This window comes from Medicago sativa, chromosome 8 (assembly GCF_051527215.1).
Source record: "Medicago sativa cultivar Bolivia chromosome 8, Bolivia_mono, whole genome shotgun sequence".
NCBI classification, from domain to species: Eukaryota; Viridiplantae; Streptophyta; class Magnoliopsida; order Fabales; family Fabaceae; genus Medicago; species Medicago sativa.
Window position 1 is genome coordinate 56,011,560 of NC_140756.1, and position 14,198 is coordinate 56,025,757.

Genomic DNA, 14,198 nt, shown 5'->3' on the forward strand with positions numbered 1-14,198 from the left:
ACAAACTCCTTGTATTTCCACTACTCGTCAATGGCCGTCATGTTAACTTCGGCGGATTTATGAAGCGCCTTTCCGAACACTAAATATGTGCTTGATAACTTAATTCCAATATTTTGAGCTGTTACTTTGAATTATGTGTGATGAAAAATTGCTTTGTTCAATATCAGCGTTTATTTGCTTAATTCGTATGCGTGATCGTGCGTAACTACTACGATTGTCGCTTTAGTATTTTGGTGCCTAATTTGCGGGCGATGTTGATTTGGCGAGACCCCGTCAGAGCCTCTCCTTAGAGGTTGACGTTTTTCGACTTGGCGAGACCCTGTCAGAGCCTTGCTTAAAGGTTGACGAGCTCGCAGATCCTTGGGATCTATCTTCGACTTGTCAGAGCCTTGCTTAAAGGTTGACGATTTTTCGACTTGGCGAGACCCTGTCAGAGCCTTGCTTAAAGGTTGACGGGCTCGCAGATCCTTGGGATCTATCTTCAACTTGTCAGAGCCTTGCTTAAAGGTTGACTAGTCAGAGCCTTGCTTAAAGGTTGACTATTTTTGATTTGGCGAGACCCTGTCAGAGCCTTGCTTAAAGGTTGACGGGCTCGCAGATCCTTGGGATCTATCTTCAACTGGTCAGAGCCTTGCTTAAAGGTTGACTAGTCAGAGCCTTGCTTAAAGGTTGACTATTTTCGACTTGGCGAGACCCTGTCAGAGCCTTGCTTAAAGGTTGACGGGCTCGCAGATCCTTGGGATCTATCTTCAACTTGTCAGAGCCTTGCTTAAAGGTTGACTAGTCAGAGCCTTGCTTAAAGGTTGACTATTTTCGACTTGGCGAGACCCTGTCAGAGCCTTGCTTAAAGGTTGACGGGCTCGCAGATCCTTGGGATCTATCTTCAATTTGGCGAGCATTCGGTGGACATCGAGATTTTATCTGTCATGAGAAGTAAACGAAGACGAACAAAGACCATATATGAAAGGAAAAGGTGCCTCGTTAACAACCTGCAAAACAAATCTCAAAGGTTGAGGAAAGTTAGAATAACTTCGTGCTTCATCTTTATGTTTTTAATGGCGAGACCATTGCTTGCATCATGGCGCGTTTGTTTGGTGAGTTCTCTTCTTTCGTTCATCTAGCCTCTGGCAGGCTTGTTAATATTTATCCTTGATTTATCTGAAATATAATAATTTTTTCCACGCTTCCAAAGTAATCAGTATCATAAATAAAGGAGTCTTTAATCATATGCAATTATTTTCAACGGGAAGTAACTATTCTCTGTCCTTCTCCAACATATTTTCAAACTGATTTTATAACAAAGGCCGAGTTCTTCTAAGTAATAAACAATAGCAACAAGGAGCAATGTAGCATAAACACAATTACGAACGTAAATATGGAATCGAGTTTCCACCTACTACAAGGGTATTTACCATGTTGTCTTCAACTTATGAATGATACATAATGATAGCTCACGATTATTTAGTGGATCGCGATGAATTTTAGCAAGTCACGTTAGCCCCTTTCACCTCTATCTGTCAGGAATTCTATGACATCATAAACACAGCTTATATACGAAAGTTTTAAGACGATGACTGGCTATGCGTATTAACCTGAAATATAAACTTAAATGCGTCTTCATCATCCTACTTAATAAGAACTAATTACTCGTTGTCTTCGCTTACTAACTCGCCCATATTTTCTACTCCCCTTCCTACATTTTTTATTCTACTGCTAATCTTCTTATATGATTATCTTGTGCTTTTTAAACCTTTTTCCTCTTCTATTAGATTGGAAACCAAGTTCTCCCGCTACTTCCTTACTAGCTCGCCTACTTCGTTCTTTTATTTTATACTCCTCCTCTTCTTCCTACTAACTTGAATTCTAATTTGCTTGGTATTTTATTTTGTATGTCTTTGTTTCCTCCCATAAAGTTGGAACTAAATTTTCTGATCATCTTCATTCTTCTATGTGGGTCTAGTGCTACTAGTCTTTATCTATATTTTTTACTAAACAGTTTAGTTCAGTTTGCAAAGTAAATGGTACATGGAAGGGGTTCCCAGGAAAGAGAGGTGGGTCACTCGGACCTCTTAAATACCAAGGCTTTCCTCGCCAGAAACCCTCACATGTGACCTTTTAACTTTACTTCACTTTACTTTCTGCCACGGGGTACCTTTTAACTTTTCCTAATGAGAATTCATTTTATAATATAGTTTATTATCCTATTTCTTCGCCTACTTCTTATTAGATTACTAACTCGCCTATTCCCGATCGTTGTTTGTTGTTGTCGTGGACGTAACTTTGTCATTGTCTTGCGAACTGATATTTGGTAAAAATGACTTTATATTTCCTCGAAATATATTGGACAATACATTTTCTTCAATTCAAATAGTATATTTTTTCAAAATATATTAGGAGATAAATTTTCTTCAAATCAAATAGTATAAAAAATATAGAACCTGATATTCCTTCGAAAACTGCTTCAGGGTGGGAGAATCGCTTTGAGAGTCTGATGAAGAAAGTGATGTTGATTCGAGACGGCATGTTCAGAAAACAGAAAACAAAGCAAAGCTGATGATTTGAGAAGCGGCAAGCGTAAATATGATGCTAGTGGGTCTTCATGTAGCGACAAAGCCGACGTGGTGAAGCTTTCATATTCATTAGTATATTGCATAGTGTACTGATGAACACCTCAAAATTATATGTTTAGAATTGAAATCCAGAATTAAACATAATTATCACAAAAACCTATAATTGGTAAAGCATATTAAAAACTAGGTTTAAGGCAAATTATAAGTCTATACACCTTTGCGTGGACAAACAACCGGTTAGATTATTTCATAAAATCACGTAGGAGACATTAAAGAAAGAATATATGAATGCAATGGAAGTGTTAATTTACTGATATTCCTAAAAACATATGTTAAAATATATGATCAAAGAACCAAAAACGTAACACAAACAAGATATTATAGAGTTTCCTGCGCACATGTTCAATAAATAACCCTCAAACAATTAATCTTCATCAACCCAAAAATGGGAGTAATCTAATAGCCGACTCATGTAATATACAAACAATTTAATAGCCTTATCTACTTGGCTTGAATTATGTACTGGAGCACATGTTCGCATGAGATAAATTTTTAAGAGTTTAAAGTACACCAACCGAAGGAGGTTGATTGTAAATCCAATAAAATTAGTACTCTTGTTGAGAATGGATCGATTTAAGAAAAAATAATAAAGAGCGACAAGGGCGACTGCTCAGTTACCGATCCTATTCCATGAAACGAATAAAAACATTATCGAATAATTAAGAACGCAAAACCTGATTGATATATGTCGGATGCTTAAGGTGATTTTGACGAAACCATTGTCGCTGATTACTTCCTTAGACACGGTTGTGAGATAAATTTTGAGGTTTGGAAACGTTTTACGCGTCAACTGCATCGTGGCGAATCGAAAGATGACGGGTTTGGTTCCTCGCCAAGTCAACTGCTCGTCTAACCTTATCTGAAATTGATGGGGCGAGTCCTACCTCGCCAAAGCAACTGCTTCATCGTTTTTGTTAAAGTCTTCGTCCGACCTTGTTTTGTAGAATTCTCCGGACACAAATATACATACGAACAAATATACATATGAGTCATGTTAACCAATTATCAAAACCCTATAATATCGTAAATTTAGAAACCCGATCAAAAGCACATATAGGTAGTATTGAATTTTGGTAATGAAACATACAAAAAGAATAGTGTGCTAGAGTAATAAAGATTAGCATGCGACCTTGCATAAATATAACCTTATTGGCTCTTTTCAGTTTTAATATCACCGAATTAAGGAAATAATGTTATTTATTTCAAAAGAATAGCATACAGGGGCCTATTCTCACAACAATTAATTGTGCATGATTATATATTTAATTAAACCGATGCAAAATTAAATAATAGATGAACTTTTATCATATATGCTGATGTTTCCAACATGTGAACACGTATACTTATTTTGAAACTTTTCAAGCATCAATGAACGACAATCATGATAGTGATGCCTTCCTTTGAAACCGACAAAATATGAGCCGAAAACTTATCTGGTCTTTGAGTCTGATTGCTTGCGGCTTTCTTTCTAGTAGCGGCGATGATATGGATTTTCTTGTGTCGACCTTCGAGAGGACCTGAACGTATGAATAACAGTGTACGTGGTTGTTGATGCCTCCGTAGATGACGTTGATACTGTTTCTTGACGGCATCGCCAAGGATGGGGTTTGCGGCTGCGACATCAACGTCATGATTACCTCGGTATAATTGAGTAGGTGTAGGATTTCCAAATCACTGGTTCATGATTCAGAAAACGTGGTCAAGGCTAGTTTTACCTTTTCCCACAGACGGCGCCAACTGTACTTGCAAAAAGTACGGTAAGGGATACTAGGGTTAAGTATCGTAATCTAGGGTTTAGACTGATTATTGGATGCCTTGAGAATGCTCTCAAGAGTAGTATTTATAGCCTGCTATGGGCTTGGGTTTCGGTTGCTTGGCTCCCAAGCAACATGGGTATTTATGTATTTTGGGCGGTTTCTGGAAGCTTTTGGAAGCTAAGGAAGGCGGCATCCTTAAGAGGACGCGCCTGGACCTTGGCAGCCTTTCTGGAGGGCGTCTGAGCCCTTCTAGAGGGCGTCTAAGCCCTTAGGAATATTATGACGGTTCAGAACCATAATTAAATCAATTAAATCAATTATAACAAATGATTGACATTAAATTGAAGTCTGAAATTTCAAATATCATTTGAATTGGTTGACATTAAATTGAGACTATGACTTAAATATCATTTTTGATATTTCATTAAATTTTTCATATATCATTTTAAAACTTATCATTTTAAAACTTAATGATATTTTTTATATTTCCATATATGAGGAAATTTCATTAAATATCAAATATCATTTTTGATATTTCCATATATGAGGAAATTTTTAACAAATGATTGACATTAAATTGAAGTCTGAATTTAAAATAGAGGTATGAAAATTGAATATAGAATATGAGAACAATTTGGAATAGAATTTTGTGGGTTGTGTTGTGTATATTACTCCATCAACCTCTTGGTCGTATATATGCTATATTGACTTACACGGAAGTATGCTATGCTAATCCTAAGGCATGACGACCATGATCCTCCATCAGTGGGATTCTAATTTATTGTGAATCAAAAGGAAACTAAATATAGAGTCAACTATCAAAGAATCAATATATATATATATATATATATATATATATATATATATATATATATATATATATATATATACATACACACACACACACATTAAATACAGAATTGTGCAAAAATAATAATTTCCTAACACCTAATTCAACTATATTGAATTCATGAGATTGAAAACGGTAGGTGAATTCATTGTGAGCAATACGTATCAAATTAATACATAGTTTGACCAAAACAATTCAGTTGCTAGCCAGTGGGTACTTAGAATCATCCTTGGTTCCTTTGTTCTATCCTTCAGTAGGTTTAGTTCTTTTTATTTATTCTCATTCAATTTGAGATATCCTTCAATTTTGGGTCCTTTGCGGTGAACAAACTGACGTGTTTTCTAAAAAATGACCACATTTATTGAGTTTTTGGTGTTTATCTCTACCACATCAATAAAACATAATGCATGTGCATGTGAAAAGCAAAAATAAGTTAAATTTTTTTTAAGAGATTTACAGGTTAATTGACAACATAGAATTTGTTTTTTTTTTTTTGACAACATAGAATTTGGTTATTGATCAAACATCAAAAATAAAAAATAAAGAAAAAAGATATCTCACTAAACACATAACCTAACAAAGAGTTTATTCAAAAATATTTTGGGGGATATAAATAGAGATAAATGGAAGAAAAGACATTAAGAAAACAAAAGAGAATTATTCAAATCAGTTGTGATATTTAGACATCCAACAAATCGTTCAACACCATTTAACCGCTCTCATTTTCTCTATCGCTCATCATCTACATGTGTGTGCTAAGTTCAGTGCCACATCATCTGAAACTGTGTCACATCAATGACAATTGAAATGTTGGATTTAATTTCAGAAATTGAAAAAAATCAAAGGACTAAAATTGAGGATTTAAAAATAAAGGGATCAAAATCCAAATATTAATTAAAATGAGGGATGAAAATCGCAATATCAGATTTGAAAATGTTTTCAATTTGTTTTAAATGTCAAAATTGAAAATGAATGACTTTATTTTGAATTCATTTGATTTGATATCAGATTAATTTGATGTTATTTGTTTAAATGCACTGCTTAATTTGAGGTGTTTTTGCATTAAAACTGAATGATTGCTAAGACAGTGCATTTAAACAAATTTGATGTTTTATTGAGGCTGTGCATCCAATGATCCAACGGTTTTGATTTGCCTCATGTGTATAACAATATAGAAATTGCATTAATTAGAAAAAACATTAATTGTATATTAGGCCATAAAAGATTGCCATGTGTACTTGAGAATAGAAGAGGTTTGATTTGTTTATGTCGTAGAAGATAAAACAAAGGGCAACAGTCATATTAGTCTCCCTAAAAAAATAGTCATATTAGTTATCGAAATAGTCTTTGTTGACATTAAAATATTTTTGAGTGAATCATCAACTTCGTCTCTAAATTTGCACGAATCGGCCAAATTTGTCTCCCAATTTAACGAAATATCAAAATAGTCCCTGAATTTGTCAGACGTCCATCAAAATGGTCTCTTCGTCCAAAGGCTCTGTTATATAGTGTGTTGTCATGTACACATGTCAACTAGGAAGTCATATGTACAAGGACCAATTTGATGGAAATGATGAAAATTTAAGTTTTCACTTTTCAACTTCAATTTTTTTTTTTCTTATGTTTTTCCAGTTTTACCCCTTTTTACCCTTACCTTCCACCCTCATATTTAACTCTTTTCATATCAAACATGTCCCTGACCTTTCTCCTTCCCGCTAAAACCTTCACCATCCTCACTAGGGTAGAGCAACGGTCGGTTTCGGGCAGGCTCGGGCAGTAAATGATGAAAAAACATGAAACTGAGTCTTTTAAAACTAGACCCAAATTCGACCGTGTAATGATAAAGTTTGGTCGGTTCACAGTTAGAGCAAGTAAACAGGTTAGCGGTCGGATTGGTTCAGTTATTCACAAAACCAAAAACCGCAGTCAAGAACAAGAGAATATAGTGAAGAAGAGTGGAGGAAGAAACATCACAGGACCAAAAAAATACCATCAAGACAGTGAAGAACAAAAGATGAATATGATTAGGTGCAGGCGACTAATGAAGAACAAAGTATGTGAGTTTTGACATGATGAAGAAAGCTCCATGAATGGTGGTCTCCAAGCTGCAAATCTAGCCACTCCACCGCGTTGCAGAGTAGGATATTAGATCTAGTAGAAAAGCAACAACACTCAATGAGTGGGTCACATGCTTATTATCTCTCAGAGAACAAGTAGCAAAGAAATAACAAATTTATTTATCCTCAGAAAAGTTGTTTTGTTAGTATTAATTAATATACTAGTAATTTATTTATAATTTATTTATGGGTCTTGTTAACGAGTGCCCTAAGTGCACTCTTTAAGGATTCCTAATAAAGAAATTATTCCTTAAAAAAGTCAACAACTCCAATTTCCAATGCATTGATTTCATAAACTTTGACAAAAACTTACTATTTAAAGTTATTAAACAATGTCCTAAGGGCACTTGTTAATATGACTAATTTACCTTTCTAACACCGAAATCCACTAATCTCAACCAAAATACACACAGAGACAATTAACCACATATAAACACATATAAACATATCTTAATATTAGACTTTTTGAAGCCCTGTTTTTGGTATCATTTGACACATGTCAACTCAAAACACATGCCACTAATAATCATACTTCTCAAAGATTCTATTTTTTTAGCTACTTTTGGCTCAAAACACAAATAATAAGCAAGGCTGGAATTCCTTTCATTCTAAAGGCAACATCCTTACACATACACCAACAAAGAAGTCATTACGGCAGGCTATGAGGCAAACTGACTTCCCGTTTCAGCACAAAGCTTTCTCACTTTTTATCTTCATCTCCCAATACTTCTATTTCTATGCTTCTCTTCATCTGTGCAAACCTGCAGAAGAAAATGATCCAGGTTATATGAGTTAGAGGATTTGAAATTCAAAATTTACCTCCATTTTGGTTTTCATTTCAGGTTGTATTTCTTTCTTCTCTCTTTTGCATTCCATTACTCATATTCATAAACCCTTACTACTTCAAAATCACAACTATCTCTCCTTCCTTCTTCCTTAGTCTTCTTACTTTTTTGTTTTTCCCTAACTGATACAAAATTTAAGTTGTAGTATGATGATTTGTTTTCTTTTGCAGGATACAAACTTCAGTGTTTTAATCTGAGACTTCACAAGGTATATATTCTAAATCTAACATTGTATTTTTCTTCTTCCTCTTTGTTATTTTGATTATTGGAAGTTCTTTGTTTAATTTCGTTTGACACGGTAACCATTTGCATGCTTGATTTAGAAAAAAAATACAATTTAGTAACCATATACATGTTCAATTTAGAATTTCTTCATTTCATTTTGTTATTGCTCCTATTCCTTCAAAGATAGTGCTTTTGTTATAATTAGTAACTGCTCATGGGATGTTTATGTGTTTTTTTTGTGCTTCAGTACAAATTTTATGGTTATGAGATGAGAAGTAGCTTGCCATGTTTTCCCTCAATATGATGATTTTTATTTGCAAGCACAAGGTTGGTATCACTCTTTAGATTTTCATCTCTCTTTACTTGACTTTGACATTTGTATGTTTTCTTTATTATTGAAAATAGATCTAATCCACCGTCCTTTATTGACTAGAGTCTAGAGTTACCAAGTCATCTATTTCTTGTGAGACCTGAAAATGTTGATCTTGTGGTGGAGATTTCATTGCAAAGTATGATGAGGGGTAAGATAACTCTAGCCCAGATATTTCCCTATCTTGGAACATTTTCGTTTCTTTACTTTGTGTTATTGATTGAGTTTTGAAACGAAGGTTTGTGCAGTGTGAAAAATGTGTTCTTGGAATAGATGGTATGAGGCATATTTAATCCGTGTTCTTTTTTAGCATTTTATTAATGTGTTTTTTATTATTCTTTTATGAATTCAGTTAATGATGTGTATTTTTTTTGGTAAAGATTGAGATGAGTGAAGAACATGTTAATAGTTTGTTATCATTATTTAAAGTATTTTGGTATTTTTGCAAGGGATTGATCGGTTTTCTTTCATCACATCAATTACTGAGATGGGTATATAAAAATTGACATAATGCATTAGAAATATATCTCACATCACAATCAATAGGTGGAAGGGTTTATTTTTCTAACTAATATTTAATCTGATTTGCTTACTATCCTAGACCTAACATTCCAAAGAATGATGGGATCATAATCCAAATGAACACAAGAATCTGAATCTGATTAGTCCATAAATGCTAGAATAAGTAGTAATTTTATGAGTGATTATTTAGATCTAACATAAACATTGTAGTAAAATTGATGACCATTATGGATTGTATTACATCTTTTTGGTTTAAATCTCTGATGTGACTTTTTTAGTGAGAGAGAATTCAGTGCTTATAGGCAGGCTTTGTAGGATGACCATTATGGATTGTAGTAATATTATTGATGGTGTTTTACTCTTTTTTAAAGAAACTTTTGAAATCTGCACAAGAATTTCGACCTTGAACTACACATCATTTTGTTGACGAACATAATGATATAGAAGGACTAGACACTTTTTCTTAAGATACAATTCCTTTTATTATAAGTCATTATCATGTTTGTGTATTTTGTGGGCTTTAGTATCAATTCCATGAAGGAGTAGCTTGCTACGTGCTGAAGTTTGAGATGTTGCATACCCCTTTGCACAGTTTGGCATATAGTTTAGTTTAGTTTAGTTTGAAGTTCTTTGATAACAGCAAGTAGTTGACAAATTTGAATGGCTTTCTTAGATTTAATTATTATAATTCATATCTTCATCATTTCCATATGATGGATTATGGTCTGCACCATCAGTTGTATCACTATGTTTATGCTCACTCTTGGGTTAATTGAAAGACGAATATAACCAATATATGTGGTTTTGTTTTAACATTTTTGTTCTTTTCTTAAATTATGAAGCACCAATATTTTGTATTAAATGCCATGTTGATGTAATTGTTCTGTGTTAGTTAATGTGATATATTCTCCTCCAACTTCCTTTTGAGTGATACAAAGCAACAATATTCCATCTTGAGTCTTGACCCATTGCAGGGCATCTAAGCATGGATTCAAAATCCTTACTTTATTAAAATAACAGGGACCAAAAATTGATACAAGGTTGTCTTCAAGAGAATCTTTCCAATATATACAAACCAATCCATTTCCTCTTTTATTACAATATCAGGGACCGAAAATTTCAACCCATCCTTGAATACCAAAATTTTCTATTTATGGCATAGCCATCTTTTTTCGTTCCCTCCAATGTAAATGTCAAATTTGAAATTCATCCCAATTAGTTTATTCATGTTCAGTTTTATGTTTAACACCCAATTCAACTTATTCATGTCTTCGCTATATTAGAGAATTGTAATTTAAAGTATGTTTTCATCCTTTTTATGCTCAACTCATGTGCATATGTAATATTTTAAAAATAATATGGTGCTATATTATCATTAGAGCAAAATTATCATTGGCGCTATATTATTTCACTAGATTCTTTTGTTTTACATTTGACTTGATTGATATGTAAGGGGATATATCTTTAAGTGAACAATTATCTCATAAAAAATTTAGAGGATTTGAAAATACCAAATTAGTACACAATTTCTCAATCCGCACTCCAAAAACACGGGGGTTGTAAGATATACTATATATATTGTATAAAAATAAAATGGGTTACAAAATTTTTTGTCCTGTTAACATATTATATTTGCTCAAAAAATAAATAAATTATAATTATTGTTCATTAATACAAATGTTATTTAATATTAATTGTATTTTATATTAACTATAAGTATAAAATAATGTATATACTTATAATTAATTTTTTTCCCGTGCGTTGCACGGGTGTAAATACTAGTATAAACTCATATACAATTAATTAAAATAAATCTAACGACAATTGGGCTGTTACAACTCGCGCCAATTCAAATTTAAATTTAAATTACGCGTGCTAAATTAAAAAAATTGCATACAATAATTTAAGACAATTAAAAATAAGACTTACATTATTTGAATTATACTAGAGTGCAACATGCTCGAGGACAGCAGAGTGGTATATTGAGAGGTCTTTTAGAAAAGGGAGGTTGATTAGGTAATATGTCATCTGCATCTAATATAGGCACATCATCATCCAAAATATGTTGGTCGTTATAACACACTAGTTCATAACAACTACAAATAAAATAAGGGTCTTGTTAACCATTGCCCAATGGTTAAGGTAACCAAAATTAGAAGTTTTACATTGGAAACAACAATTTGCAAACTTTTTACAAGTTGACTTGACCACTTTTTATCACTTTCCAACACAAAATTTCTATTTTTGTTCCTTTATCCAATGTCCCAAGGGCAATGGTTAGCATTTCCGATAAAATAAATGGAGTAAGAGATAGATAGAAACATAAAATAGACATGATTAATAATTAATTTTTTACTTATTTAAAAGAAAATAAAAAATAATTGAGTCTATGTGGAGAAGGGTAAAATGGGTAAGAAAAATAGGCCCCTTTATATAAGATAAACATAAACATATGAGAGGCAGCAACAACACAATGACGCAAAACCTAACGAAACCCTTAATGGATTTCATCATCAAAGAAATCGATAATCGCCTCACTGATTTCTGTAAAAGGAAAAGAGGTGATCGAACCAAGATTGAAAAATTCCGTCTTTGCATTGATGAGTTCCTAAAGCTTCGTGAATCCATTCTTAGGTACGACGACGTCGCCAACGCAAACGCAAACGCAGACTCCGACCCCGACGCTGATTACAAGCAAACCGAAAGCAGCTATGAAATTCAGATTATTACGAATTTGTTTTCGCATGTTAAACCGACACATAAGACTAAGTTCACACCTGATTTGTTTGACCATATTGATATTATTCCTGATGACGATCCAATGCTTCTGCTTAGTGAACAGGATTTGGAATCCATCAGTGAATCGATAAAAACAATTGATCTTGCCACCTGTTGGCATCAGTCCGCTATGTTTAAGTTCTGTAAGCTTGCTAAGTCGTGGCTTCGAAAGCGAGAGCATGATGGTTGGGGTTTTTAAAACTTTGATTTCTTCTTCATATTATTATTATTATTGTTTTGTTTGTTGTTTAACTTTTTCTTCGGTTGTAGATCTTGATCAAGAAAAAGATGCTACTATTATTGATTTGAATTTGTTGAAGACAAGGTTGGGTGATATTACTAAACAACTGTATCTCAAGGAGGTAGGTATAATGCCTGTTGGATTGTTTTATTATTATTACTACTACTACTACAGCTTATTTTGAATGAGTTTAATATTTGCATGTTTTTCCAGAATCAATTGGAAGAAGTGAATCAAGACAAAGACATTGAAGAACAAGTGAGCAAGTTCTATAAAGAACAACAAGACAGCAAGTTCATTGAGCCATTACTGAAAAAGTCACTTCAGTTATACATATTTGGTACACAAAACTCCAAGGTACCTCTCTAACTAACTACTCCCACCTTCCACACAACACAAAGACGTATCCTTCGCTAAAATTGTATGTATACTATTATGTAGCTTATTTTGAATGAGTTTATGTAGCTTTGTTTGTTTTTTCTTTTTCCAGACGGACTCCTGTGAAGAGAGCAAGTCTAATGTTGATGTAAGCATATTTTTTTCAAGTCAGGTGTATCTCAATTAATGAGTCTGTTTTTAATACATTTCTTATCCCACATGGAATGAATGTCATAAAATGTATCTTTACTATTATGTAGCTTATTTTGAATGAGTTTAACATTTCCACGGTTTTCCAGATGTCGTCGGATGACTCCTCAGACTCCTCAGACTCCTCCTCGGATGAAGAACAAAATGAGAGCAAGTCTGATGTAAAACAAAGCTCTGTAAGCATATTTTTTTCTTCTTCTTTTTCAAGTCACGTGTATCTTAATGCCATCAGTTTTTATACATTTGTTATCCCACATGGAATGAATGTCATAAAATGCCATGCATTGCATGCTACCTACTCTTACAATGAAAATCTTCAACTTTTAACATCATGCCAACATTTTAATTGTTCCCACTCACTCAGAGTCAGAGTTTAGGTGTTAAGTGATTAAAATGCAATAGGTTCTCACAACTTTGAAGCCTCATGAAGATGCTTCAAGATTAGACTGTTCTCACTTTTATACTCATGCTTTAGTTTAGACTGTTCTCTAGTTTATGCTTATTTTGAATGCGCTTGTTTTTTCAGATATTGGAAAAGAATAAGGAGGAGGAACCCTCGGACAGAAAACGATTGAGAGACCCCTTTGAAGAACAACAAGAAAAGAGCTCCGTAAGTGATTTTTATTTTTCTTCTTTTTCTTTTGAAGTCGCATGTGTCTCTACCATATGTTTTTATACATTTGTTAGCCCACATGGATGCATGTGATAATCTGCAACTTTTGACATGAAGCAAGCATTTTAATTGTTTAGAGTTAAAGGGTGTACAATTAAACCAAAAGAATAATGTTTCGTAATTGATTAAATGCAATAGGTTCTAAAGAGTTCCAAGTTTGAGCATGATGGTGATGATGCTAGAGCAAAAGGTGAGGGAGGATGTTAGAGCAAAATGAATGAGATGATGGCAACGACAACCAAGGAATTTGTGGTGTTCATTCACTCGCTAGTCTTTCATTTTCCATACTATGCATGCACTCCAAACAGCTCTTGTCTATCTTAAATGTACTGGTGTGGACGTATTTTATATTATATTATTTAAAAAATAAAACAATATCATAATAAAAAGACTAGTGTACTATGTACTTGAAATATTTGTATGTTGAATTGAAATATTCTGTCCCAATTTTATTTAATGTTAATATACTTCAGTGCAAATACTAGTATGACGTCAATAAAAAAACATTATCAATTTTCCTGAGGAAGACCATTTTATCCCTCACAATTTTGTCACATTATCAATCAAAAACATGTCTTGGAACAATTTTGATTCTTGGAGGT

The 14,198-nt window shown here is 33.4% G+C and overlaps 1 protein-coding gene and 1 long non-coding RNA gene across 3 annotated transcripts; both read left to right on the plus strand.

Moving 5' to 3' along the window:
* Window positions 1–7,935: 7,935 nt before the first annotated feature.
* Window positions 7,936–10,727, plus strand: LOC146899710 (uncharacterized). Of its 2 annotated transcripts, XR_015022094.1 has the most exons (5): window positions 7,936–8,196; window positions 8,370–8,407; window positions 8,672–8,751; window positions 8,858–8,945; window positions 10,209–10,727. It is a non-coding gene; the product is annotated as an uncharacterized LOC146899710 (long non-coding RNA). The 2 variants fall into 2 exon arrangements; XR_015022093.1 differs by having other exon boundaries at window positions 7,936–8,407.
* Window positions 10,728–11,776: 1,049 nt separating this feature from the next.
* LOC146899711 (uncharacterized) lies at window positions 11,777–14,063 on the plus strand. Its single transcript, XM_085735927.1, has 7 exons — window positions 11,777–12,279; window positions 12,365–12,456; window positions 12,549–12,692; window positions 12,826–12,861; window positions 13,013–13,099; window positions 13,450–13,533; window positions 13,735–14,063. Exons 1-7 carry the CDS (start codon window positions 11,790–11,792, stop codon window positions 13,801–13,803), a joined length of 1,002 nt encoding a protein of 333 aa, XP_085592053.1. The 5' UTR covers window positions 11,777–11,789; the 3' UTR covers window positions 13,804–14,063.
* The last annotated feature ends 135 nt before the right edge of the window (window positions 14,064–14,198 follow it).